The sequence below is a fragment of the Octopus sinensis genome, linkage group LG8 (assembly GCF_006345805.1).
Source record: "Octopus sinensis linkage group LG8, ASM634580v1, whole genome shotgun sequence".
Classification (NCBI taxonomy): domain Eukaryota; kingdom Metazoa; phylum Mollusca; class Cephalopoda; order Octopoda; family Octopodidae; genus Octopus; species Octopus sinensis.
Genome location: NC_043004.1, coordinates 103,229,518 through 103,256,928, shown reverse-complemented (window position 1 = coordinate 103,256,928; position 27,411 = coordinate 103,229,518). Strand labels below are relative to the sequence as shown.

Below are 27,411 nucleotides of genomic sequence, written 5' to 3'. Positions count from 1 at the left end.
GTTATCTCCCTTGGAGTGGCCTATAATTCTTTTATAGTATTCAAAATGGCGAAGGAACCTTTGGTGAACAACTTTGAAGTCCCGTCCTGGTTAGTAGAGAGCCTTTCTTTCTTGGTTTTACTTCGTCATTACAATGCTAGCTTAGAGGTGTTGCAAAGCACTTCTCATTGTGGAATTTAGTGGAGAGGCTTATTTGTATGCTTGCTCAACACGTTTCCCTAATTCAATGCATTTACCGGTCATTCAACAACTTGTATTCGTATATTTACGTGTTTTTGTATGTATATATATTATATATATATACATAGACACCTACACTGTCACCCATATGTGTGCATATATATATATGCTTGCGCATATCCGTGCCTGGTGGTATCTTGTATTATTGATCGCCCTACCAGATCTGTTGTTATGCTCTCTGTATTGTTTTGCTAGAGTCAAAAAGATAGACGAAGCAAATAGATGTATGACATGCACACGCTTGTTTTCTCGAATCAATTAACTTCACTGAAATATGTGTTGCATGTTTTACCCCACAACCTTTGTTTACACTTAATCTGCACACGAAATCCTCCAATTATTAGCAGTTACTCAGTCATGCTATTTCCTGCTTTGAGGGCAGGCATCTGCCTCAGTACCCTTCTCTCTGAAGTCATCATCATCATCGATAATTTCAATGCGCACAACTTGCTTTGGCACCCGCTCCTCCAACACTGACCCCACTTTTACTGAGGTCATATCGTTTACCTCTCGTCCGTATCCCTGGCCAACACAGCAACTCTCCGAACACTCTTCTTGATCTTTTTCTCACTTGTACAACGCAGCTGTGTCCATCTCTGCCCCATCTTATCGTCCGATCACACTACCCACTGGACCTCCAAACTGTCAAGTGGGTCAGTCACAGTTGCCACCGCTTACAACTCCTGGAGGAAATCACTCACCATCACAACTTGAGAAATGTTTAACCACCAACTCAACGCTTACGTTATGCAAAATAATTTGTGGCATGCATTGCAAGGTCTGAAAGTTTCCATATCTTATAAATAGGACCCTTACCAAGAGCGTCTCCTCTAACTTTGCATAATCTGAATCTTCTTATCTTCAGTTTGTCAACAAGATGCTCTGAATGCATACACAAACACAATAAAATTTTTCTCAAATTCTTTCCCACCATTTCACCTGTTTCACTTTCACGTGTGTTCACTTAACGTCTACAGATGCTGTACATGGACCCATCATCAGTGTTGTATCCTGAGAGTCATTGGGTGTTTTTTTTCCTTCTTAGTCTTACATTACCCCTTCATCTAGGCAACCTGATCGGGGTTGATCAAGTCAAGGCCTGTGTCCATGCAGCATTCTGCTAACTCCACTGATCAGCACTTATCATCCAGAGCCATCTGGATGCTCTTATAACAGCCTCTTTGTTGTTCTTGATGGCTCTTCTGCTCATTCCTTTAATGCTCAGAATTCCACAGGTCTTACACAGCTCATAACCTTCCCTGGCAAACAGCTCGTTCTTCACCAACTCCGGTTCTTCGCTCTCTTCCAATGTTATTATATTTCCAAACAATTAAGGCAGCAAGCAGCCAGAATTGTTAGTAGGCTGGAAAAAATGCTTAGCATCATTTCTTCCAACTTAACAGTCATCAACATCATCATCATCATCATCATTTAGTGTCTGCTTTCCATGCTGGCATGGGTTAGATGGTTTGACTGGAACTGGTAAGCCAGAGAGCTGCACCAAATTTCAGTCTGATCTGGCATGGTTTCTATGGCTGGATGCCCTTCCTAATGCCAACCACTCCAAAGTAAAATAGGTGCTTTTTATGTGCCACTGTGACATGGGTGTCAGTTTCATGACACCAGCATTGACCGAGGACTGATGTAATTGGCATCCGTGCCATGGCATGTAAAAAATCCCCCATTAGTCTGAGTTAAAATCCCGCCATGGTCAGCTTTGTCCCTCATCCTTTCATCATCATCATCATCATTATTTAGCGTCCGCTTTCCATGCTAGCATGGGTTGGACGTAGATTGGGGTCTGGGAAGCCAGAAGGCTGCACCAGGCCCAGTTTGATCTGGCAATGTTTCTACGGCTGGATGCCCTTCCTAACGCCAACCACTCCATGAGTGTAGTAGGTGCTTTTTACGTGCCAGACGAGTCTGGCAAACGGCCACGATCGGATGGTGCTTTTTATGTGCCACCGGCACGGGGGCCAGGCAAGGCTGGCAATGGCCACGAACAGATGGTGCTTTTTACGTGCCACCGGCACGAGGCCAGTCGGGGCGGCGCTGGCAACAGCCACATTCGGATGGTTCTCTTACGTGCCACCGGCACTTGTAACACAGCTGCAATTTCCATTGATCAATTTTGATTCTGATTCAGCGTCAATAAAATAAATGCCAGCTGAGCCCTGGGGTTGATTTAATCAACTTACCCCATCCATCAAAATTACTGGTCTTGTGCCAAAATTTGAAATCAATATATCCAAACAATGAATGGATCAACTTCAGTGGTGTCCTTTCTGTTACCCTCAACCCTTTAGCATTCAGGTTTCTCTGTCAAATCTATTCCTTATTTCTTCACATTATTTTGAATTAAGCATGCATTATCTCATAACTTCGTGATTCCGATGATGTGACTGTTTATTTTTATGATGATATTGTAGAGTTTTTGTGAGAGGCTGGATCTGGCTGGATTAAACATAAAACAGAATATTTTGACTGAATATAGCCAGTTTAAATGCTAAAGGGTTAAACAGTACACCCCTATCTTCAAACACCCCAGTTTTTCACTTTTTATAGAGACCTATCTCAATCAACAGAAATACGTAATGGCACCTCCTTCTCCGTCTCTAAAATCTCCCCTCATTCTCTTACAAAACATATCCCTATCCCTCTCAGTGCCACATATTCGCCCAGCCATACATTGTGTGTATGTCCCAATGCATCTCCAATACCTATTTCTCTCTCTCTTTCACTTTGTCTCTCTAACTCTCTCCCTCCTTCCTCTCCTTTCTTTTCCTACTAGCATAGCCAAGTATCTCCTCTATAGTAAGACACCTCTCTCCATCCCTTTATTATACTTTAACCTTTTAACTGACACAAAGCCACTTCCCTCAGTACCACTACCTCTTCCAGCCAAGGGTTTTTTGCCTGGCAACTCTGCTGGTGCTGATGCCACACAAGAAAGCACCCAGTACACTCTATAAGGTGGTTGATGTTAGGAAGGACATCCAACCATAGAAACCATGCCAAAGCAGACACTGGAGCCTGGTGCAGATCTCTGGCTTGCCTGCCCCTGTCAAACTGTCCAACCCATGCCAGTAAGGAAGATGGACAGTAAATGATGATGATGAAGCTAAGATGTTGATGCTGGTGCACAATTTAGGAGGTTGGCTAAAGGAGAGTAGATATTAGGGTATTAGAGCCTATGGATGAGATAGTGAGAATATAGGACTGTGCAAAGAGAACAGATTTTTAACCAATGTTAAAAAAAGAGAGAATTGATTGGAAAAAGTACAAGTGGGACAAAAAGTGAATTCAAATATCATTTTCATCCTTTAACGTCTGTTTTCCATGCTAGCATGGGTTTGACCAGAAATGGCAAGTTGGGCAACTGCACCGGACTCCAGTCTGATATGGCTTTGTTTCTATGGCTAAATGCCTTTCCTAATGCTTACCACTTTACGGCATGTGCTGGGTGTTTTTAATGTGCCACCACATGAGCACTTTTACATGGCACAGGACTCTTGCAGGCCAATCCTATTCGCCAGGGATGTGGCTTTGCTCCATATATTTGTAAATAGATGTCTTTGAATATTCTTTGGGTGTAATGGCATGGCAGACTCACAAAGCCTTGTGGGAAGAGGTAAACCAGCAACCTATTGAAACTCAGCTCAAGAGGAGGAAATGAGGTTGGTTAGGATACACCTTACAAGGCAAGCATTCTTGAGAAAAGCCACAGAAATTGAAGCACTAACAGGTGGTTACACCAGGGGACATCTACAATCCATTGTCAAAGATAAAGACAAATGGGCTTCTCTTATTGGTGCCCTATGTTCCATATGGAGTCAAAGGAATTAAGAAGTGATGATGATACAATAGCAGCCAGAGTGCCCTCAAATTGCATCCTACTGTCTTAAAGGATACACTGAACAATGTAGTTACTGATATACAAAATAGTGAGATGGCCATGGCCATCCCAACTGAGTTTCTGTCTTTACCTCTTGTATATCTCATAAGTCTACCTCCTGAATGCTATATCTTCAGCTCTTCTTATATTCACTTAAAATTTTTTTTTTTCTTTTACTGAAACTTATTCTGCATGTTCCATTCTTTCTATGTTGTTCTTCAGCAATGAAAATCAGGCCATTGGCAACAAAAAGTGTTCCTGTGACTATCAACTCTTTAGTTCTTATAATTGTAATGCTAGTGGCTATGGAACAGAGAAGAGGGAAGGGGACAGAACTTTGGAGACATTGACCTCTACACTGCCAAGCTGAGGAGCTGCACCAGACTCCAGTCTGATTTGGCATGGTTTCTATGGCTGGATGCCCTTCCTAATGCCAACCACTCAGCAGAGTGTACTGGATGCTTTTATGTGGCACTTCCACAAGTGCTTTACCCCACCCCACATAAATGTTTACCAGCCAATCCTCATTGGTTGGTATGCCACCAAATTTGGAGCCATATGAAGTCATTTGTTGGACACCAAAACCTTATGACCTCATCAGTAATAAACATTAGACTATTAATATTGATTTCCTGAAAATTGCCTACTTTGATGGAAATCCCACTTCTAACCTTTATTCAATTTACATAATGGACAGTTGATAACAGAATACAATCTAAGCCACTTTCAATATCCTCCACCCACTTACCAGTTCCTGTACAGACTATGTAACCAGCTTGTCATGTTCCTTAGCACAAGTACTTCATGAGTTTCACTGTATTAGTTGGAAGTGAAGCTTATGATCATATTTATAGGCGCAGGAGTGGCTGTATGGTAAGTAGCTTGCTAACCAACCACATGGTTCCGGGTTCAGTCCCACTGCGTGGCATCTTGGGCAAGCGTCTTCTGCTATAGCCCCGGGCTGACCAATGCCTTGTGAGTGGATTTGGTAGACGGAAACTGAAAGAAGCCTATCGTATATATATATATATATATATATATATGTATGTGTGTCTGTGTTTGACCCCCTAGCATTGCTTGACAACCGATGCTGGTGTGTTTACGTCCCCGTTACTTAGCGGTTCGGCAAAAGAAACCGATAGAATAAGTACTGGGCTTACAAAGAATAAGTCCCGGGATCGATTTGCTTGACTAAAGGCGGTGCTCCAGCATGGCCGCAGTCAAATGGCTGAAACAAGTAAAAGAGAGTATGTAGGCGTGGCTATGTGGTTGAGAGGTTTGCTTCCAGCTACATGGTTTCAGGTTCAGTCTTACTGTGTGACAACCTTGAGCAGGTGTCTTTTACTATAGTCCCAGGCTGCCCAAAGCTTTGTGAACAGATTTGATAGACAGAAACTGAGAAAGCTTGCTTTGTGTCTGTGTTTGTTCCACACCACTACTTCTTAATCAGTGTTGGTGTTTTTACATCCCCATAACTTAGCAGTTTGGCAAAAAGATACCAATAGAATAAGTACCAGGCTTAAAAAAGTAAATAAATACTGGTCATTGATTTGTTTGACTAAAATTCTTCAAGGCAGTGCCCCAGCCTGGCAACTGTCTAATGACTGAAACAAGTAAAAGATAAAAATGAAAAGATGAGTGTGTGTCCTTCTTCATTTTGACATTGTATGATAACTGTTAATTAATTTCACTATCATTAATTTCTAATATTCTGTGAAAACATGTCTGTATGGCCATGGGAAAATGTTAACTTATTTGGAAACAGGTGAAAATTGGTAAGAGGAAGTGCACCTGATCATGGAAAATCTGCTTCTATAAACTTCATTCAACCCATTGCAAATCTAGAACTGTGGATGATAAAGTGATGAGATGATGATATAATAGTTTTGCAACTGTCTTGGAGAAACTTGTATACCAAAGCAGACTGGAACTTGGTGCAGTTCTCCGGCTTACCAGTTCCAGTCAAACTGTCTAACCCATGCCAGCATGGAAAGAAGACACTAAATGATGATGATATCTTTGGTAGTTTACTATCTCAGAGCTACTGCCAAGGACTATTCCATTTATAAACTGACTCTGATATCTGAAAAGGAAATGTCGACTGAGTCTTTCCCACTTCTCTACTGATTAGCTTCACAGTCACATTACAATAGGGTAGGTTGCTTGCACATTGCATTCTGTACTCGGTGCAGTGTTTAATACATGGGACTGACATTACAAGTCTATTATTATAAATACAGGCTATATCATTACCTGTACTAACCAAAGAGCATTAATTAATTTTCTTCAATAGATGTTGCGTTACCATTAACATGGCATTATTATATCATGAACACATCATTTTTGTTGAAAGGACTCCATGGATATTTTGGGAAAAATCTAACATTAGATTTTCCCTCATGGATGACAGCTGTGAAGCAACACACTAGTGGACAACATGTAGTACTGTGTATAAATGTTCACGAGCATTGCTTTATTGAGATCTAAGCACCACAGATTGTGACATAGAATGGTGAGAACTTTGAACACAGTTTACCCAACTTCATGTTGTTGCTTTTGTTTTGTGATGCCAACACTTTAGTGTCTGATCAAGAACCTGTATATCATCTTATTTGCCGAACATGGTTATCATGCATTATATTACTAAAACCCCATTATGTTATTAACTTAACATTCTTAATTCTTTGCCAGTCCAAAGCATTTTCATAAATTTCTCCTAAACATCCAAGCTTGTTCTCAGACTTTTAAGCTAGTCCTTGTTTCATATGTTCCAAGTAATGTAAAGTTTGCATTTTCTAAGTTCCAAATTAGTTAGTTAGTTAATTTTTTGGCTCAAAAAGCAAAAAGCAAGGCCATGTAGGGGGACATGGAGTTATGTACAGGGTGGTGTTCATGTAAAGAGTTCAGGCCACTTGAGGTCAAGGGAGACTTTGAACCGAGCGGTCGTCGGCATTTTCACCATCTCGTCTGGCAGCTTATTCCATGGATCCACAACCCAGACGGAGAAAGCCCCTCTCCTTCGATTGAGATGAAATTGTCGCAGATAGAGCTTTTCGGAATGACCCCGCAGCCAACGCTCTGGAGTAGGAGTGAAGAACAGCTCTTTCGAGAGGTTACACTTTCCGCCTATGATGTTGTGAGCAAGAATTACTCTGGTGGTTGAAAACAATTTGTAATGTGTATCATGTATGATGCATGGACACGGGGAAATATGTGCTGTGTATCGCATATGATACAAAGGGACACAGATCTGTGAAGGTAGTAAAGCATTTATAGATGTTGATGGCAAAGGTTAGGTTTTAGAAGAATCGTTTGAAATATAAAAAAATTTTGAGATAAATTTATTATACAAGATGGAATACATGAGAGTAAAGTTTTTAAAACCAAAACCTTCATGCACCCCTAATTAGTTTCTTTGTCAATTTTTCTGTCAATCCCTTCATGACCATATTTCTAATAAATCATATTCCTTAGGGATTTTTAATTTGTTTTGAAAAAATCCAGAATTTGGAGAAATTTTGCAAAATAACTTTTCATTTTTTTAGTGTTTAGAACGTTTACTCTCTTTTTACTCGCCTTTAGTCGAGCAAATCGACCCCGGGACTTATTCTTTGTAAGCCCAGTACTTATTCTATTGGTCTCTTTTGCCGAACCGCTAAGTTACGGGGATGTAAACACACCAGCATCGGTTGTCAAGCAATGCTAGAGGGACAAACACAGACACACAAACACACACACACACACATACATATATACGACGGGCTTCTTTCAGTTTCCGTCTACCAACTCCACTCAGAAGGCTTTGGTCGTCCTGGGGCTATAGTAGAAGACACTTACCCAAGGTGCCACGCAGTGGGACTGAAACCAGAACCATGTGGCTGATTAGCAAGCTACTTACCACACAGCCACTCCTGTGCCTGTTTATCACCACCACTACCATCATTATTTAATAAAAGCTTTTATCAATTTTGTATTACTGTTATTGGTGTTTAGAACATTTATGATTATCATAATCATCATAATTATTATCATCATCACTTAATAAAAGTTTTATTTATTTATTTTACATTGGATTTTATGAACAATAGTGTTGTTAGTTACAGCTTTCCAGAGGGATTCCTGCATTTCTTGTGGATGAGGAATGACACTAGTTTTTAATTTCTCATCAATGTATAATATCAGTGAAGAAGCATAGGCGTGGCTGTGGGATAAGAAGTTCGTTTCCCAACCACATGGTCCTGGATTCAATCCCACAGCATAGCACCATGAGCAAATGTCTTCTACAACAGCTCCGGGTCAACCAAAGCCTTGTGAGTGGATTTGGTAGGTGGAAACTGTGCGGAGGCCTGTCATATACTCTTACTCTTTTACTCTTTTACTTGTTTCAGTCATTTGACTGTGGCCATGCTGGAGCAACGCCTTTAGTCGAGCAAATCGACCCCAGGACTTATTCTGTGTAAGCCTAGTACTTATTCTATCGGTTTTATTTCTGCCGAACCGCTAAGTTACGGGGACGTAAACATACCAGCATCGGTTATCAAGCGATAGTGGGGGTGGGGACAAACACAGACACACAAACACACACATATATATATATGACAGGCTTCTTTCAGTTTCCGTCTACCAAATCCACTCACAAGGCTTTGGTCGGCCCGGGGCTATAGTAGAAGACACTTGTCCAAGGTGCCACGCAGTGGGACTGAACCCGGAACCATGTGGTTGGTAAGCAAGCTACTTACCACACAGCCACTCCTATGTGTCTGTATGTGTTTGTGTCTGTGTCAGTCTATGTATGTATGTATATGTGAGCGTGTAAATGTTTGTGTTTCTTTGTCACCTGATAGCTGGAAGTGAGTGTCACTGTCATACAGGCAGTGTCATCTGTTTCCAATTTTCTTTGAGAACATGTCTGGTCATGGGGAAATGTTACCTTGCTAGGAACCAGGTGAGGGTTGGTGACTGGAAGGACATCCAGCTGTAGAAAATCTGCCTCAAATAATCTCCACCTGACCCATGCAAGCATGTGAAGGTGACCATCAAATAAGGGTGGTGGTGATGATGATTGTGTGTACACGTTTGCACCCTCCAACTTTATATTTGCTGCCACCCTCTGCAGTATATATATATGTGTGTGTGTGTGTATATATTTGTAATTATCATTATCATCAACATTTACCATCCATATTTAGTAAAAAGCACCCACTACACTCATGGAGTGGTTGGTGTTAGGAAGGGCATCCAGCCGTAGATCAAACTGGGCCTTGGTCAGCCCGAGGCTATAGTAGAAGACACTTGCCCAAGGTGTCACGCAGTGGGACTGAACCCAGAACCATGTGGTTGGTAAGCAGGCTACTTACCACACAGCCACTCCTACACCTATATGAGATGCATTTTGTTTTCCAAGAATATAAATTAAAAAAAAAAAAAATTTGCCCAAGGTCCTATATGTGAAGTTGGGATTCCACCTCCAATAAGCTAATATTATATGCTTTAATGCATGTAATATTAACTTAGTGAAGGCGCATGACTTAGTGGTTAGGGTGTTCAGCTCATGACTGTAAGGTCATGAGTTCGATGCCTGGTGGCACACTTTGTCTTCTACTATAGCCTTGGGCCAACCAAAACCTTGTGAGTGGATTTGGTAGACGGAAACTGAAAGAAGCCCATTGTGTGTGTATATATATATATATGTATGTGTGTGTATATGTTTGTGCCTGTGTTTGTCCCCCCCCCCCAACATCTCTTGACAACCAATGCTGGTGTGTTTACATCCCCGTAACTTAGCGGTTTGGCAAAAGAGACCGATAGAATAAGTACTAGGCTTACAAAGAATAAGTCCTGGGGTTGATTTGCTCGACTAAAGGTGGTGCTCCAGCATGGCCACAGTCACATGACTGAAACAAGTAAAAGAGTATATGCTATCAAATACAGTATAATAACCTTTCTACTAAAAGCCCAAGGCCTGAAATTTTGGTGGGGAGGTGGACCAGTTGATTACATCAACCCCAGTGCATAACTGGTACTTAATTTATTGACCCTGAATGGATGAAAGGCAAAGTCGACCTCGGCGGAATTTGAACTCAGAACGTCAAGACAGACGAAATGCCACTAAGCATTTTGCCTGGCATGTTAACGATTCTTATTTCTTTATTGCCCATAAGGGGCTAAACATAGAGGGGATAAACAAGGACATTAAGTCGATTACATCGACCCCTGTGATTCACCGGTACTTAATTTATTGACCCTGAATGGATGAAAGGCAAAGTCGACCTCGGCGGAATTTGAACTCAGAACGTCAAGACAGACGAAATGCCACTAAGCATTTTGCCTGGCATGTTAACGATTCTTATTTCTTTATTGCCCATAAGGGGCTAAACATAGAGGAGATAAACAAGGACATTAAGTCGATTACATCGACCCCTGTGATTCACCGGTACTTAATTTATTGACCCTGAATGGATGAAAGGCAAAGTCGACCTCGGCGGAATTTGAACTCAGAACGTCAAGACAGACGAAATGCCACTAAGCATTTTGCCTGGCATGTTAACGATTCTTATTTCTTTATTGCCCATAAGGGGCTAAACATAGAGGGGATAAACAAGGACATTAAGTCGATTACATCGACCCCTGTGATTCACCGGTACTTAATTTATTGACCCTGAATGGATGAAAGGCAAAGTTGACCTCGGCGGAATTTGAACTCAGAACGTCAAGACAGACGAAATGCCACTAAGCATTTTGCCTGGCATGCTAATGATTCTGCCAGCTTGGCGCCTTAAATACAGTATAATAACACTGACTTAATTACTGTTGTATGTAATTTTTTGTTGTTTAATCCATTCATTGTTTTCAACTATGAAATGTCATTATTTTTGTAATATTCTCTGCACTACTACAGGGCTGGTAAGCCTCCATCAGGACTCCATCTCGATGTTCTCAAAGAAGGAAAAATGATTCAGGTATGTATATTTGTTGTTGCAGTTTTTATCATTTTCATTTCATCAGCAACTGAACTTAACTGTGTTTTCAGCAACTGTACACCCATATCAGCCAACAGGGTAAATCAACTATTCTTAGGAAAAGCATTCTTTCACATTCTTTGTGTTTGTGTGTGGCTGAGATTCTGTTCATTACTTATCGTCTACTTTTATTGTATGGAGTTAAAATTAAACTTAGGTTATCAAACGGCGTTAAAATTAGCTTAAGAGAAATGAAACCATTGTTCTAAAGAATGCATGCTAGATTTTCAGATATACTTCAGGAAAAAAATAATTACATGCTCGCATATGGCGTAGTGGTTAAGAGTGCGGGCTATTAACCCCAAGATTCCGAGTTCGATTCCAGGCATTGACCTGAATAATAATAATAATTTTGTCCGTTGCCAGCCTCGCCTGGCCCCCGTGCCGGTGGCACGTAAAAGCACCATCCGTTCATATCCGTTGCCAGCCTCGCCTGAACCCCGTGCCGGTGGCATGTAAAAGCACCATCCGTTCGTGGCCGTTTGCCAGCTCCGTCTGGCACCTGTGCGGGTGGCACATAAAAAGCACCCACTACACTCACGGAGTGGTTGGCGTTAGGAAGGGCATCCAGCCGTAGAAACACTGCTAGATCAGACTGGGCCTTCTGGCTTCACAGACCCCAGTTGAACCGTCCAACCCATGCTAGCATGGAAAGCGGACGCTAAATGATGATGATGATGATGACATCAGGAAAATGGTTATTAGAATATAGAGGAGGTGCTTCTGCTTATGGCCGTGTAGCCAGGGTGTTAAGTGTTAAGGAGATTCAGGCCAGTTTGGGGAGAACTTCGGGTAGAATGTTTTGCAATGTCCATTTTAAATTCTGTGGTTTGGTTTCAAATCCTGTCTTTTCCTTCTCTCTTGGTCAATAAATGAAGTACAAGTACGATCCTGAGGTTGATTCTTCTGTCTGACTTCCTCTTTCTCTCCACCCCTATGGTCTGTCTGTCTGTCTCACACTCTCACTCTCTCCCCCCTTCCCTCCATCCATCTACTCCTCTATCTATCTATCTATCTATCTATCTGTCTGTCTGTTTATCTATCTATCTATCTATCTATCCATCCATCCATCCATCCATCCATCCATCTATCTATCTATCTATCTGTCTGTCTGTCTGTCTGCTTATCTATCTATCTCTCTATCTATCAATCAATAAATCAATCAATCAATCAATCAAATTAACTGTGATGAGACCTAGAGAGGGGTGGGCATTGTTAGATTTAAGACCTTCAAGATACTATGTAAGTCAGAATGGTATCCCTAGGACACCATCAGGAACTGTAGACCCAAGGTAAGTCAGGAAGTATATTTATTTATTTTTTATTGCCTGTGAAGAAATTTCACAATTTTTTTTTTGCTGCATTTGATTAAATGAATAAAATAGACTGATTAAATATAGAGAATTAATAATTCATTAACATAGGTAAAATTAGTTAAGAGCTACCAGAGTACATGTTTACATATAGTGTTATTAATATTGCATCTGATGATGTAAGGTAATAGGCACATACAGTTAGTATTGCCAGCCTCGCCCGGCTTCCGTGCCGGTGGCACGTAAAAAGCACCATCCGACTGTGGCCGTTTGCCAGCCCCGTCTGGCACCTGTGCCGGTGGCACGTAAAAAGCACCCACTACACTCATGGAGTGGTTGGCGTTAGGAAGGGCATCCAGCTGTAGAAACACTGCCAGATCAGACTGGGCCTGGTGCAGCCTTCTGGCTTCCCAGACCCCAGTTGCACCGTCCAACCCATGCCAGCATGGAAAGCGGACGCTAAACGATGATGATGATTGACTCGCTGTGGGAACGAAATTTGCTTCGTGGGTGCAAACCCAGTTTTTTGAGGAGGATGTTCAAAGCATTTTCATTGCCCCACAAAAATTTTAGAGGTGTGCTTGTGTACCTAAGCCTAAAAAGCAACTTAGTACAACTAAAAAGCAGGGATGTTATAGCTGCCTAATGAAGATCGGCTATAGACAGTGTTTCAGTTTAATAGGTACATGTGTAATATAATAAAAGTATAAACAAGTAAACAACTGGTATTGGGTCAAATTATGAAATTTATATATTTGAACATAAGGGTAGAATTGTTAGAGGAGCATAGATTACAAGAGCTTGATAAAGGATCAAATGAGGAAGGTTCATTTAAATTGGTTAGGGTACATGCTAGTATTCTCCCAGAATTGTTCCATGGTAAGTCTGAATTATTGGTTGAGAGTGGGGAAGAGAGGACAGATGTTTTTGAAAAGTTCACAAAATTATTAATTTTAGCTGCAAACAAATTTTATGGACATCAATGTGTTTGTATTGAATTAGCATTTGTCAGAATCATCATCGTCATCATCATCACCGTTTAACATCCGTTTTCCATGCTGGCATGGGTTGGACGGTTTGACTGAGGCCTGGAGAGCCAGTGGCTGCACCAGGCTCCAATCTGATCTGGCAATATTTCTACAGCTGGATGCCCTTCCTAACGCCAACCACACCGAGAGTGTAGTGGGTGCTTTTTACATGCCACTGGCACAGGAGCCAGTCAGGCAGGCCTGGCATCGATCACATTCAGATAAGGCTTTTTACATGCCACTTGAATGGGAGCCAGTTAGGCGGACCTGGCATCAACCACATGGGAAAAACAACATCCCCCATGTGGTGTCTATTTTCATTGATGCATTTCTGAAGGCATTCTTGGAAGTTGGCCTCCACTCTCTCCAGCATTGCTCTGTCGATTTAGGCTTCCATGTGAATAGCTTCCTACAAATCATCCAGTGTATGGGGCTTATGCACATACACATGTGCCTTGAGGTTTTCCCCTCCAGAAGTAATCACACATGGACAAGTCAGGGGACCGAGCGGGCCAAGGAATGATAGCAAACCTGGAAATGTGGTGGCCACCAAAGAGCTAGCAAAGAACATCCATTGATGCTCTGACTGTGTGGGCCGTCGCCCCATCCTGCTGAGACCACATATGTTGAATAGGCATACGTCTTCATCATAATTCAGGCACAAAGAAGTTGTTCATCATCTCGATATAACACTCGGAGTTCACAGTAACAGCATTTCCATAATTGTCTTCAAAATAATAAGGACCAATGACATTAGCTTTTCTAACAGCTGTGCGGTTGTCTTTCGTGCAGTTCTCTCGGATTTTCAAGAGCCCAATAATGAACAGTTCTGTTGATTCATTACTATGAAAATGAGCTTCATCACTCATTAACAAAATGTGGTTGTCGTTTGCCTCAAAAATTGCTTCCATCTGACATGTGAAGTTAAGCCACTGTGCATAGTCCCATGGTTTCAATTGTTGCCCAGCGACCAATTTGTATGGGTGGAAATGCAGGTCTTCATGCAAAATATGCCTTACCGATTGATTACTGATGGCAAGTTCAGTGGTATGCCTCCAAGAAGAGTGATTCAAACTCCATATCAAAACTTGTCTGATGCATTCCACATTTTCTGGAATTCATACCATTCGCGGTGCCCCGACCAGTCTCCTGTTCATTACTGTACCTTGTGTACGAAGTGCATTCACCCAACGTAAGATTGTGTTACAGGTGGAAACAGCCTGACTTTGTTGAATGTTGAAGTGGTGCCGACACTCATGCTGAACTGCTGTGACAGACTCATTATTCTTCACATAACTGTCGTAGGCAAACACGCGATGCTCTATTGTCCACAGCACCATAGCTTCACCTGAAAAGAAAAGAAAATGTCTAGACACCATGGACCGAATGGTACCTGTCGAATATATGTCCCTCCTCCTGGGGCTGAGTAATAGACATTGCAAAAACGCCCATTCTCTCTGCCCTGGCCTGTATTAGGTAAAGCTGGCCATTGTTGGTAAAACCTAAAGTAGGATGAGCAGAAAGGCGCTAGGAAGGTAGGTGTGCAGATAGTCTTTTACAGCCATTTCAAGAATAGATGCACAAATGGTGCATTTCCCTGCAGATGATCGGCAGTCAGCATTATAGTTGTGGACTCTTTTACTCTTTTCAGTCATTTGATTGTGGCCATGCTGAAGCACCATCTTTAGTCGAGCAAATCGACCCCAGGACTTATTCTTTGTACTTATTCTATCGGTCTCTTTTGCCGAACTGCTAAGTTACGGGGATGTAAACACACCAGCATCAGTTGTCAATCGATGTTGGGGGGGACAAACACAGACATACAAACATACATACACACATATATATATATATATATATATATATATATATACATATATATATACATATATATACGATGGGCTTCTTTCTGTTTCCGTCTATCAAATCCACTCACAAGGCTTTGGTTGGCCCGAGGCTGTAGTAGAAGATACTTGCCCAAGGTGTCACGCAGTGGGACTGAACCCGGAACCATGTGGTTGGTAAGCAAGCTACTTACCACACAGCCACTCCTATGCCTATTAAATATGTTTTTCCAAATATTTTGATGGAAAGTTCATCCAAGCATGTATCAGCAAAATTGATGATCGCAACCTTCAACTTTTATGTAAGTCAAGTACTGAGCCAAGAATGTCGTATTTAGAATGAGAGTGTGAGCTACCTATTGGTGTGACTTATACACAAGAAAATGTGCATGCCATGCCTGCAGGTATCCCTACTCATGGGTCTCCATGCCAAAGTCTGAAGATTCATGCTTTTCTTGGGAAATATACAGCAGTGCTTTCCTGTTGCTTTCTGCTGGTTTACTTCTCTGGTTTCCAAATCTCCCAAGCTTATCCCGAAGAACAGGGTCATTTTATCCCTAAAGCAAGGAGGACTGGTTCATGCGATATCAGAACATGTTCACACACCAATGGGGCTTGTGTGACATGTGCCTGTGGACTGTGCCTTCCTCTAATATCTTAGCTTCAGAACCATCTTTTGTTATTTGGCCCATCCTACCACCACAAGCCATAGCACATCTCCAAGTAGTGGTGATTAAAAAGAAATCCTATACTCCCCAAAACTCAGTAACTCTTAAGTTGGAACTTCAACAGCAGATGCAGTTTAATGTGTTGTACATGTCAATGTCAATCTCTGTTTGTTTCTCATCATCATCATCATATGTCTGTTCTCCATGCTAGCATGGGTTGGACGGTTCGACCGGGGATCTGGGAAGCCAGAAGGCTGCACCAGGCTCCAGTCTTATCTGGCAATGTTTCTACAGCTGGATGCCCTTCCTAACGCCAACCACTCCGTGAGTGTAGTGGGTGCTTTTTACGTGCCACCCGCACAGGTGCCAGGCGAGGCTGGCAACGGCCATGGTCGGATTGGTGCAATTTACGTGCCACCGGCACGGCAGCCAGTCGAGGCGGCGCTGGCATCGGCCACGATTCAGATAGTGCTTTTTACGTACCACCAGTCCAGGGGTCCTGGCATCTGCCGGGTGCCAGTCATAGGATTGGTTCAATTTTGATTTCGATTTCACTTGCCCCAACATGTCTTCACAAGCAAAGGGGGTTGGCATGGGTAATGCGTGTGTATGTGTGTGTGTTGTTGGCATTATAAGAATTATATAAATTTTCAAGAGAACATGAAATAATTATTATTCGAAGTAGTATATTCGAAGAACACACAAAACTATAAATAATAGCATGTAGAATATTGGGTTGAAGAAGGCTGGATAGGAGTTGAAGGCTGGGTCCAACCTTATCTATCCAAAAGGGGTTTTCAACCCAGGGTTTATATGCTGCTATTAATAGTTTTATGTGTGCTATGAGATGTACTATTGTTACAAAGATATATATATATATGTGTGTATGTTTATATACCATCATCATTTAATGTCTGCTTTCCATGGATTGGACAGTTTGACTGAGGACTGGCAAGCCAGGAGACTGCACCAGGCTCCAATCTGATCTGGCAAGGTTTCTACAGCTGGATGCCCTTCCTAACACCAACCACTCCCATGAGTGTAGTAGGTGCTTTTTAAGTGCCACCAGTCAGGCAGCACTGGCATCAACTACGCTCGGGTGGTGCTTTTTTTACATGCCACCGGCACAGGATGTATACACATATGTACATATAAGACTTGGATTTTCTTTTCAGAAATTAATGATTGATGAGAAAAAATGCTACTTTTTTGGCCGCAACAAACAGCTGTGTGACTTCTGCATCGACCATGCTTCCTGTTCTCGTGTTCATGCTGCTTTAGTGTGGCACAAACACCTCTCTAGACCTTTCATCATGGATCTTGGCAGCAGTAAGTAGTCGCCTTCTTTTCTCCCTATTCTCCAAGAGGCTGTAAAGGGTCTCTTAAAAGAGATCAACTTTGTGTTTTGTTCAATGCTGTTTTATTTGTTGTCTTATTTTATTTCATAGCACATGGTACTTTTATTGGTCACATACGGTTGGAATCTAAAAAACCCCAGCAAGTTCCTGTCGACAGTGAAATCCACTTCGGTGCCTCAACTCGTATATACATTATTAGAGAGCGTCCACAACCTGTTAGTAACCTTAGTGGTCCTGAAGAACTCGAAAAAAGGAATGATGACATTGAGGGTGGACTTTTAGGTCTTCCAGAATCAGAAACAGAACTCGATGTAAGTTAACTTAACCCTTTAATATTCACATTATTCTGTTAAAAAAAAATTATGCTTATTTACGCACATAAGCGCAGGAGTGGCTGTGTGGTAAGTAGCTTGCTAACCAACCACATGGTTCCGGGTTCAGTCCCACTGCGTGGTACCTTGGGCAAGTGTCTTCTACTATAGCCTCGGGCCGACCAATGCTTTGTGAGAGGATTTGGTAGACGGAAACTGAAAGAAGCCTGTTGTATATATGTATATATATATATATGTATGTGTGTGTGTTTGTGTGTCTGTGTTTGTCTCCCTAGCATTGCTTGACAACCGATGCTGGTGTGTTTACGTCCCCGTCGCTTAGCGGTTCAGCAAAAGAGACCGATAGAATAAGTACTGGGCTTACAAAGGATAAGTCCCGGGGTCGATTTGCTCGACTAAAGGCGGTGCTCCAGCATGGCCGCAGTCAAATGACTGAAACAAGTAAAAGAGTACATGTTTTGAATTAACTTTGTATTATTATTTAGCTTTGAGATTTTAATGAGGTAACTGTTAATTTTTAGAATGATGTTGTAGGTTTGGTGTGAGAAGCCAGATCTGGACAGTCTGAACTTAAATCAGGTAGAATATTTGAGTGGGGTTAAATATTAAAGGGTTAAACTAGTCTCGTAACCTTTGTGGTGTCACTCTGCTGGAAACAGCACCCTAATTCTCCTCAAACCACACATTTCCACCTAAAAGTGAAGGACACATTGGGTAATGTAGTCATGAACCTATTGTCTGTATATAAGTTGGAATGGTCATGACTGGAATGCATTATTCCTAGGTTTATGTTGGATCTATGTTAACCCTTTAGCATTTAAACTGGTCATAGGCAGCTCAAATCTTCTGCATGCTTTGTGTTCAAAATTGCCAGATCTGGCCTCTTACACCTACATAGCAATGCCATTTTAAAAATAAACAATCATATCTTTGAAATCTCAAAGCTAAAAGATAATACATGGTTAATTTTTTTAAAATTGTGCTCAGGCACAGGAGTGGCTGTGTGGTAAGTAGCTTGCTTACTAACCACATGGTTCCAGGTTCAGTCCCACTGCATGGTACCTTGGCAATTGTCATCTACTATAGCCTCGGATCGACCAAAGCCTTGTGAGTGGATTTGGTAGATGGAAACTGAAAGAAGCCCATTGTGTGTGTATATATATGTGTGTGTGTGTATATGTTTGTGTGTCTGTATTTGACCTCCCCCAACATCACTTGTCAACCAATGCTGGTGTGTTTACGTCCCAATAACTTAGCAGTTCGGCAAAAGAGACCAATAGAATAAGTACTAGGCTTACAAAGAATAAATCCTGGGGTTGATTTGCTCGACTAAAGGTGGTGCTCCAGCATGGCTACAGTCAAATGACTGAAACAAGTAAAAGAATAAAGAATGGCTGTATGATAAGAAGTTTGCTTCCCAAATATATGGTTTCAGGCTCAATCCCACTGCGTAGCACCTTGGGCTAGTGCCTTCAACAATAGCCTCAAGCTGACCCCAAGCCTTGTGAGTAGATTTGGTTGATGGAAACTGAAAGAAGCCTGTTGTGTGTGTCTGTGTCAGTGTTTGTCCCTCATCACCACTTGACAACTGGTGTTGGTGTGTTTACATTCTTGTAACTTAACAGTTCAGCATAAGAGACTGATAGAATAAGTAGCAGGTTTAAAAATATGACTAAACTCTTGAAAGGTTTAGTTGATCTATTCAATGAAGCCCTTCAAAACAGTGCCCCAGTATGACTGCTACCCAATGATTGGAGCAAGTATAAGAGAAAAGATGATTAAATGTGTTCTTTTTTATTTTAGACTGTAAGCTGTGATTTGAAGGAGATTTGGTTACTGTTTCTCTTCGGTCAAGTAGAACAAGGAGACACCCCAGTGGTGGCTTGCTGTCTGGTTTTCCAAAATTATTTTTGAAATGTAATATAGAATTGTTGCTATTGTTGTTAGCATTTTGATCCTTGTATTTATTTATTTAATTTTTTTTCCTTTCTGATTTCGCCAGAACTTAACAGAATTCAATACAGCTCACAACCGTAGAATAGCATCACTTGTAGACATACCTGACCACTCAGTACCAAATCCTTTGAAAAGGAAGCGAAAAAGTGGTCATGTTTTATTCAGAGATGAAGATGAAATAATCAATCCCGGTAAGTTCTATGATGATGATGATGGTCCACTTTATCTGTCATTCTTTCGGGGTCAATAAAATAAAGTACCATTCAAATGCTGCTGGTCAATGAAACCGGCTTGCCCACTAACCTGAGGTACTTAAATGTAAAAGAACCTGGATAAATATTGTAACATATTTTATCTGACACTCTACTCATTCTACTAATTCACTGCCTCATTGTTTTAGGTTAGGGGGCAGGCTGATTGCCCCATAATCTAAAACTGCTAGCCTTGTGTCAAAAATTTGAAGCCATCGCAAGCACCTGATGCTTCTTATGTCCAGCATTTCTCTCAGGGCGCTTACACTCTGTCGTGCATGCACACTGACATTACACATCCAGTGGATCATGCTAGCTTCATTTCTTTCAAGTCTACGCATGTCCTCTGCAGTCACGGCCCATGTTTCACTACCGTGAAGCATGGCAGTTCACACACACATGCATCATACAATCTACCTTTCACTCTGAGTGAGAGACCCTTTGTCGCCAGTAGGGGTAGGAGCTTTCTAAACTTTGTTCAGGCTATTCGTATTCTAGTGGTGACACTCTCTGAGCATCCACCTCCACTAACTAACTTGGTCACCCAGGTAGCGGAAACTATCAACAACTTCTAGTTTCTTCCCCTGGAGTGTGATGGAATCTGTTTTCTGAGTATTTGTGGTGTCTATTGTCCCTGTGCATCTGCCGCACATGAAAGCTATCTTATCAGTTAATTTCCCTTTGATGTTGCTGCACCTCTTATGCGTCCATAGCTAAATCATTAAAAAACTGAGAAAATGGATTGTCAGAGATGACAGTGATGTTTGACAAAAACAATAAAGATGAGAAACAATGAGGCAATGAAATGGTAGAATGAATAGAGTGTCAGATGAAATATGTTGCAGTATTTATTTACATTTCAGTTTCTCATTGTATTTGTCCTGTCACTTTGTGTTCTTAGGTTTTAATCCTACAGAGGTTAGCTTCGTTTTCCATCCTTTTGGGGTTGATACAATAAAAAGTTACGAATGCAGGATGGTTGATTGGCAGAGCTTTAAGAACATTGGACTGGATTCCGTGTGATATTTGTCTCAAATCTTTGTATTCTGAGTTCAGATCCTGCCATAACCTACTTAACATCACCACCTAACACTTTGGGTGCCCTTAGCAGCATCCACTTTGTTACAAGCATTTGAGCCTGACCCCCAGTTGCAAGCTTTCAGGTTTGGTTGCCTCCCTCCCTCTTGCTAGTCTAAGAGGCCATGTCATGGTCCCTGCTTTCCTGCCTGACCAAAAGGAATAGTTGCAGGTGGAGGCATTCGCTGTAATAGCACACCGCTGTATCCATCATTTGTTGGTGATTCCCTGCTCCTGACAGATGACACCTTTGCACCCACTCAAGTGACAACCCTCCATCCCATGTTTGGAAAGTTATTGCTGATGAGGGTTTAACGAGGTCAGAGTGCAAATTCTGCCTCAACCTCTTTCAGTCACCTTTTATGACACGCTAAAAGAATTGTTAGGTCTGTTCTTTGACATTCCAGACCCCACACTGCACTAGAGCAACATACAATAACGTGTTTTGCTCAAGAAACAATGCACTGCTAGGCCTGGGAATTGAATCCATTATCTGGCAATCATGAATGCAACACCTTAACCACCAGGCTACATGCCACAGCAAAAGATGGAAAGCAATTTCTGGGTTTTAATTCTGTTAACTTTATCTTTCATCCTTCTACTTTGATAAAACTAGTGCCATTCAAGTTTAATATAATCCTCTCTACCATTAGCCCTTTTCACACCAGCTCACTCAATTTAACTAAGGTTTCTTACATATCAATAATGCCAAAAAATAATCAATGATTAATGACATAAAAAATATTAATAGTGATATTAATAATCTTTCCTACTGTAGGCACAAAACTCGAAATTTTGTGGTTGTAGAATAGTCAATCACATCAACCCCTGTATCCAACTGGAACTTGTTTGATCAACCCTGAAAGGATGACCATACCACCAATGTTGTTGTGATGGTTTCATGCATGAAATATTTACTTGAGCACCCTGTGCAAATATGCACATACATAACTGATTTTGTATTACAGAATTATTCCTTGTTTGATTTGTAGTGTGTGATATATATATATATATATATCATCATCATCATTTAATGTCCGCTTTCCATGCTACCATGGGTTGGATGATTTGACTGAGGACTGGCGAACCAAATTGGCTGCACCAGGCTCCAATCTTGATCTGGCAGAGTTTCTTCTGCTGGATGCCCTTCCTAACGCCAACCACTCTGAAAGTGTAGTGGGTGCTTTTATGTGCCACCAGCATGAGGGCCAGTCAGGCGGTACTGGCAATGACCACGCTCAAATGGTGTTTTTTACATGCCACCTGCACAGGAGCCAGTCCAGCAGCACTGGCAATATATATATATATATATATATATTTAAATTATTATTTCTAAATCTCTGAATGAGAAACATTCAGTAACAGTATTCTAGAGTAAAGATTATTTGCCAACATCATGTGGCAGTTCTAGTTAGAATGAACGTTACTGTTTTTTAGCCCCAGGAAACATCGTCTCCAGCTGGCTTTCGACACACTATCTACATCCTTATATTTTCAAACAAGGGAGCTTAGTGTCCCCACTCTCCCTTATTTGAAAATATATATATTTTTTATTTTCTCTTTTGTAGAGGATATCGACCCAAGTATTGGTAAATTCCGGAATCTTGTGCAGACAACTATTATTCCTAGCAAGGTTAGTATTTGACTATTCACATTTCTTTTGGTTGTTTAAATCTCCTATTAGTCTTGTTCTGTTGTTTAGTTTTCATCATCATCATCATCATTGTTTAATATCCATCTACCATGCATGCATCGATAGGATGGGTAATAGGAGCTGGCCAAGTAGAAGACTACCCCAGGCTTCAGCGTCTGCTTTGGCATGGTTTTTATGGCTGGATGCCCGTCCTAACACCAACCACTTCTCGGGGTGGAGTGAATGCTTTTTATGTGGCACTGGCACAAGTGAGGCCAGTTTTGTGTGTTAAAATATTCAAAATTACAAAGTGTACCTTGGGTACAACCTAATCACCAGCTATGTGCCTCACCAAATGATGGAAAGCAATTTCTGGGTTTAAATTCTGTTAACTTTACCTTTCATCCTTCTACTCTGATAAAACTAGTGCCATTCAAGTACAACGTAGTCCTCTCTACCATTAGCCCTTTTCACATATTGGTATATTGGTGATTGATTTTGTGCCAGTCAGCTGGATGGTCATCTGGATTAAGTCTAGCTCTAGGAGATTTGGGGGTAGCAGCAGTAGCAGCACTCTCTCATACCTGTGTAGTACTCTGTAGTATGTATTTTACTTAAACTTTGCAGATACACAGTAATTGATATGGGTTCAAATATTTTCGGGTTTCGACCCTTTAACATTTAAACCAGCCATATCTGACCAAATAATTCCACATGTTTTATATTCAAAGTGGCCTGATCTGGCCTCTCACATCTACCCTACAGTATTATTCTAGAAATAAACAATCACATGTCAAAGTCTCAAAGTGGTATGATAATCCTTGATTAATCCAAAACAATGTGAATAAATAAGCATTACATTTGACAGAATAATCTGAGTACGAAAGGGTTAAAGAGGAATCCTAGACTATGTGATGTGATTTTGACAATGTGATGTGAGAGTGGTTGCCATGAGAGATCACAAGGCCTAGCAATGAGGGTTTTAACTTAGCAGTAAATGTCACCAGTTTTGCCACTAAAATTGACTGACCTATTACTTAACGGTAGACTGCAATAGTTGTAGCAGTCTAGTAACTCTATTTCATTGTCACTCCACTTCTTTATTCAATTTTTATTTATTTATTTTTCAAAGTTATTGTTTGGCCTTTTAGTTAAATGATAATGTCTATTATACACAGTGCGTATTGTTGAGCATATAAGAAATTGACAACTAAATCTGTTACCTGCTTTTGACACCTAGTGGCAACTACTATGTTTGATCATCATCACCATCATCACCATCATCATCATTTAGCATTCATGTTCCATGCTGGTATGGATTGGGCAGTTCAACAGATTCTGATGGGTGCAAGGACCACATCATGTTCCAGTGTCTACTTTGGCATGATTTTTATGGCTGGATGCTCTTCCTTAACACCAACCACTTGACAGTTTGTACTGGGTGCTTTTCTCATAACACCAGCACTGGTAATGTCACCATGCAGCTCGGAAGCCTATGAAATCCCGGGGAAGTGGCTTTATGCTAGCAGATGAGGGTTAAAGCATAAAAAAAAGGTTGTGGGGCAGAGAAGGTTCTTGTTTTAGGGGAGCTACATGGCTACTCACATTTAGGAGAGAGAGAGAGAGTTAGAAATGAATCAGTAGACGCTGTGTGGAAAAGCATCAACATCTCAACTTCTCATTTCATTATCCCTTCTACAAGTTCCTAAACACCTTTATATCTCCAGAATTGTTTCATTTATTGCAGCACAAAATAAGGGGCTGTTAAAGCCAGGATTACAAATTTTTAGTGAAGACTTACTTTTACAAACATTAGGTGCTAACAGGGGTCACAACTGTCCAAGTGATTATATTGCCCGTGTACTTGCTGAATATGTGACTAGTAGTACCTACACCATGGTAAGTACCATAAAGAAGTACTGAATAATTGGTAACTGTTCCATCAATCAAATCCTTGCAGAAACAAAATCTCTCAAGTGGCTAACACTCTGTCCCTATTTTGCAACAGCTTAATATCGGTACAATAGACATGTGATTAGAATGTTGTAGGAAAAAAATCACAAAATGGGTTCTTCAAGCCAACTGGCAGGAGGAGACCTAAGGGTAGACTAAGAAGGAAATGGTTTAAATAATGTTCAAAGTTTCAATTGATCACATTTGGGAATCTTGTCAGAAAGTCTAATGAGAGTTGTTTCTGATTGGACCCTATGGAGGACCCTTCTAGGAATAGTAGATGAAGAAGATAGATTGATAAACACCATGAAAATCAAAATAAGTTTAATCGTTTTGCAGCACCCTCTGATAATGGTGTTTCAATGAGTTGGGGTTGTGTGTCAGAATAAATACTTTACAGTATTTTGTTCCATCCTTTTACATTCTGAGTTCAAATCCAGTTGGGGATAACTTTACCTTCCATCTTTCTGTGTTGATCAAATAGGTACCTGTCATGTACTGAGGTCAGTTTTGTGGCAGTGCTGTTGTCAATGTCGAAATTGTTATTTAACCATATTTTATTTGATTTTACTTAAGTTTCAATAAATATATTTTCAGCGAAACAAAGTTGAATCCAGCACAGGTTCTTCAAATATGGGAGTGGAACCGGTAAAACGCTCAGCTAATTTTCCATTCAATGCTCCCAGTTTGTATGGTGATCTTCCTCCAGGTGGCACCAGCGATGGCCAAAGCGGCATGGGAAGTTCCTACAGCATAGCAGCCAAACTTGGCCTACCAATTCCGAACTTGGCGCCAAGTCTTGAAGAAGAAGAAACAGTGGTGCCAGTAGTGAAAGCAAACCCAGTGGTTATGAATCCAGAAGAGGCAGCCAAGGAACCAAAGAAGAAGAAATATGCAAAGGAAGCGTGGCCGGGCAAAAAGCCGTTGCCAACATTGCTTGTGTAGAGACTATAGTGTGTGCATGTATGTACGTATGGCCTGTAAAATATATGTGTCTGTTTTTGTTCTGTGTGTGTGAGTCTGTGTTGGTCTTATGGACAACGGACGGACAGACAGACAAACTGACAGGCTACTGCTATTTTGGCACTGTGAGCTATGTTGTTGTTGATGTTGTTGTTGTGGACAGTGCTGTTCCTCTTAATATTCCTGCAGTAACTGCACCAGCTCCTACTGCTCCACAAACAGAACTCTGTGTGTGTGTGTGTGTGTGTGTGTGCTAGGCACTAAGTGTATGTGTGTGTGAGAGAGATAGAGAGAGAGAGAAAGCGATAGAGAATGAAAAAGCTCACTTGGAACTGTTCCCTGAACCACTCTGTAACTGCTGCACCTGTTACTACTGCTACTACTACTACTACTACTACTACTACTTTTACTCTTGCTACTACTACTACTACTACTGTTACTGTTCCTACTAATATTACTACTACTACTACTATTTACCATTGTCCGTGAGCTTCTCTGATACAACCAACTGTATCGATGATACCAATACGTCCACCCCTCCTTCCGACGACTGTTGTCAACAACCTCACCACTACCATCACCACCACCACCACCACCACTACCATCAACATTGACAGTACTTCTACCACAACTGTTATTAGTTGCAACTACTATACTGTTTTCACCACCACCACCACCACCACTGCAACTACTAGTACTTATCCTACTTTTACCAGCACTACCACCATTCAGAGTTACACTACCTCTGTTATGTCTACTAAATCAACCACCACCATCACCACTACCACTACCACTACTACTACTACTTATGTAATCATAGTTGTTACTACTTTTACTACATCCACTCCCGTCAACATCGGTATCCATTCTTTCCTAACTCCATCACCACCACCACCACCACCACCACCACCACCGCCGCCATCATCATCAACACTACCACCAACACTACGACGATTACAGCTGCTGTTGCTCAGTGTGTGTCATTACAAGCTGTGTACTACTTTAACCCATACTGTAAATTTTGCATAAAGAAAAAAGATGTAACTACAGATTTTTATACAGTGCTTGTACATATGGTTATTTATATACATGTATGTGTGTGTGTGTGTGAGTGTGTGTACATACGGTTCATGTACATGTATGCGTACTTAAGTATATGCATGTGTATGTGTGTAAGTATACATGTGGTTACAGTGAAATGTATGTGATGACATCAGTGTATGCCTGAGAACTCGTAAGCATCTCTATATGTGTGTACACTTACAATAATATAGGCGTTGTCACGCATATGTATGTGTTTGTGAATGCGTGCACGTGTACTTCTATCTACATGCGTATATGCCTATGTTCATATGTATGTATGAGAGAGTACTCAATAATCGTAGAGTTTATATAATTTATTTATAGTAACAGATTGAAGCTTCAGTTTCAAATAATTGAATGTGTGTGTGTGTATGTGTGCACATATGCATCTGTGTGGGTTTGAAGATATGTGTGTGTGAACTTTTGAATGTGCAGTTGTATGTTTTGGATATGTACGTGTATTGTGAGCTAGGAAGGTTTGTGTAAGATTGCTTGTGAAAGCATATTTGTAGCAGCCAAAATGTTTGCCTCCGAGAGGAAGAGTGTGTTTTTGTTTTAGTTTTTATTTTTATTTTTCATTTGTACTGATTTTTGTTTGAGGAGTGAACTGGTCTGCCTGGAGGCAAGACAGACAAGCAATGGAAGGAAGTTAGGCAAAGAAAGGTTAAAAAAAAAAGAGAGAGAGTGAGACAAGGAGTGGAATGGAGAGAAGTGCTGAGAAGAGAAAGCGACACTATACATCTGAATGTATAAATAGACAACTACAAACCTGTCTCAAGTCATGCTCATATTTATATG

At 41.1% G+C, this 27,411-nt stretch overlaps 1 protein-coding gene across 1 annotated transcript; it reads left to right on the top strand.

Moving 5' to 3' along the window:
- On the top strand, positions 1 to 27,411 carry LOC115215141 (nuclear inhibitor of protein phosphatase 1). The gene is made up of 7 exons (XM_029784314.2): positions 1 to 89; positions 11,034 to 11,094; positions 17,183 to 17,336; positions 17,456 to 17,676; positions 19,700 to 19,844; positions 22,550 to 22,614; positions 25,165 to 27,411. The coding sequence occupies exons 1-7, from the start codon at positions 46 to 48 to the stop codon at positions 25,510 to 25,512; spliced, it is 1,038 nt and encodes a 345-aa protein (XP_029640174.1). The 5' UTR covers positions 1 to 45; the 3' UTR covers positions 25,513 to 27,411.

What these genes read in the sequence shown, in the direction of transcription:
- LOC115215141 (XM_029784314.2), top strand. Translation starts at nt 46, where the DNA reads ATGGCGAAGGAACCTTTGGTGAACAACTTTGAAGTCCCGTCCTG. An exon ending in CATCATGGATCTTGGCAGCA is followed by an intron (nt 17,337 to 17,455) that starts GTAAGTAGTCGC and finishes TTTATTTCATAG; the next exon opens with CACATGGTACTTTTATTGGT. An exon ending in AATCAGAAACAGAACTCGAT is followed by an intron (nt 17,677 to 19,699) that starts GTAAGTTAACTT and finishes TGATTTCGCCAG; the next exon opens with AACTTAACAGAATTCAATAC.